General features: G+C 42.9%; 1 protein-coding gene across 1 annotated transcript; it reads left to right on the top strand.

The window, feature by feature from the left end:
- Positions 1–872: 872 nt before the first annotated feature.
- LOC110781522 (uncharacterized) lies at positions 873–1,625 on the top strand. The gene has a single exon (XM_021985675.2). The coding sequence runs from the start codon at positions 873–875 to the stop codon at positions 1,623–1,625; it is 753 nt and encodes a 250-aa protein (XP_021841367.2).
- Positions 1,626–1,841: the final 216 nt, after the last annotated feature.

The following is a 1,841-nucleotide window of genomic DNA, read 5'->3' as shown; positions in this document are numbered from 1 at the left end:
ACACTCAGCCAAGAAAACCTCAAACCATGGAAAGAAAACCACTTCACCCTCGTCTACGCCCCAAACGAGCAACTCGCCGGCCACACAGATTTCAACGGAATTTGTCACCACAGCCGGAACAACAACCTCAATTGGAGCTACCACTAATGCCTCAACCACTCAATGCTGCAACGCCACCACCATCGCCTCCTCTACCGAGAACAAACAGGGATCTTCACCAACAACAAGTAGCTGGCAGGGTGAGAACCTCTTTGTCGTTCCGTCTTCCGTTCACCCCTTACCCTCTCCACAACCCAACTCCACCATCTCCTCAACCCATCGACCCATCAATCAATCCGATTCTCCACCAAAGGCCGAAAACACTCTTGGGGAACCCACTTCTATGGGCATCGATCGAAACTCCCCCAACCTCTCAGAAGATTGCTCTCATGCACAACTCCCTACTTCAGCTCCAATCTCTCCAATCCACCAACCTGAACCTTTACCAACCAAACTCCAACCTCCCTCTTCCATCGCCACCCTTCAATGCACCAATTCCACTCCTAACCCTGCTTCCACCAGCAAAAAACCCACCAAGCTTTGTCTTGGGATCAAAACAAGTCGAACTCGACTTAGAATTGCTCCAAAACCATATGACAACATACTCAGTAATAAAAGGAATAGTGGGACTCCAAGTGGAATTCAGGTATTGGGGGATGATCAATGGAGGGGAGAAGGAAATTCATGCTCTGATAAAGCCTCTGATGATGAAAGACATTGCCTTGCTGAATCAGATGAGTGCATGGAAGGATTGGGAGAAATTCTTTCCATGGATTCCAGTTGATGAACTTAAGCTTTCAGGTTTCTCTCAAACCCCCCTTCCGGATATTAATATGAAACTTGTTGTTTGGAATGTTCGTGGAGCTAGCAAAAATGACTTCATCCCTTATGCTTGGGATATTATTAGCAATCATAAGCCATCCATCTTCATTATTTTAGAAACGAAAAACAATGAGGATAGAGCAAATATGGTAGCTAAGTCTTTGGGCTTTGACAAATTCATTGTTGTTCCTGCTGAGGGTCGTAGGGGGGGAATTTGGATGTTCTATAATCCAAATATAGTTTCTCTTATTACTCACACTGAAAAAACTCCAAGCTACTTTCATGCACTCTTTAAACTAAATCCCAATCAGCCTGAAGTTTTGATCACTGGAATCTATGCTCCGAGTACTAGTAGTAAGAGGCATGAGCTTTGGAGGGAGCTCCGTAACTCTCTTCCTCCACCTTCTACTCCCTGGTTAGTCCTTGGTGATCTTAATGAGGTGACTAATCAAACCGAGAAATCTGGAGGAAGAGCCTTTTCTGGGAGTCAATGTGCGGACCTTCATCTTCTAGCTGATGCAGCTTCCCTGGTGGATTTAGGTTATCATGGCAACCCCTATACTTGGACGAATGCTCATGAAGGTATGGATCTAATTCGTGAACGTTTGGATAGAGCACTGGCAAATCCTCCATGGCTAAACACTTTTCCAAACACTCAGGTACTACATTTACCAAAAGCTTACTCTGATCATTGCCCTGTCCTTGTTTCTGTTTTTAATGATAAATTGCCTGGCCCATTCCCTTTTCGTTGTAAAGAAATCTAGCTTTCGCATGATTCATTTCCTGATTTTTTTGTTAATAGTTGGAAGGAAGAAAGTATGCATTTCATTAATGGTCGTAATAACTTTTTATCTAAAGTGCATGATTGGAATAAAAATATTTTTGGAAACATCACCTTAAAAAAGAAAAATTTATTGAAGAGGATTGATGGTATCCAAATTAGTTTGGCTAGACATTTCTCCCCTTTTCTTTTTGATCTT

The sequence above is a fragment of the Spinacia oleracea genome, chromosome 1, assembly GCF_020520425.1.
Source record: "Spinacia oleracea cultivar Varoflay chromosome 1, BTI_SOV_V1, whole genome shotgun sequence".
Lineage (NCBI taxonomy): Eukaryota > Viridiplantae > Streptophyta > Magnoliopsida > Caryophyllales > Amaranthaceae > Spinacia > Spinacia oleracea.
Note: the sequence above shows the minus strand (reverse complement) of the source record. Positions and strands in the feature narration are given on the sequence as shown.

Coding starts and splice junctions, on each gene's coding strand:
- LOC110781522 (XM_021985675.2), top strand. CDS start 873: ATGAAACTTGTTGTTTGGAATGTTCGTGGAGCTAGCAAAAATGACTTC.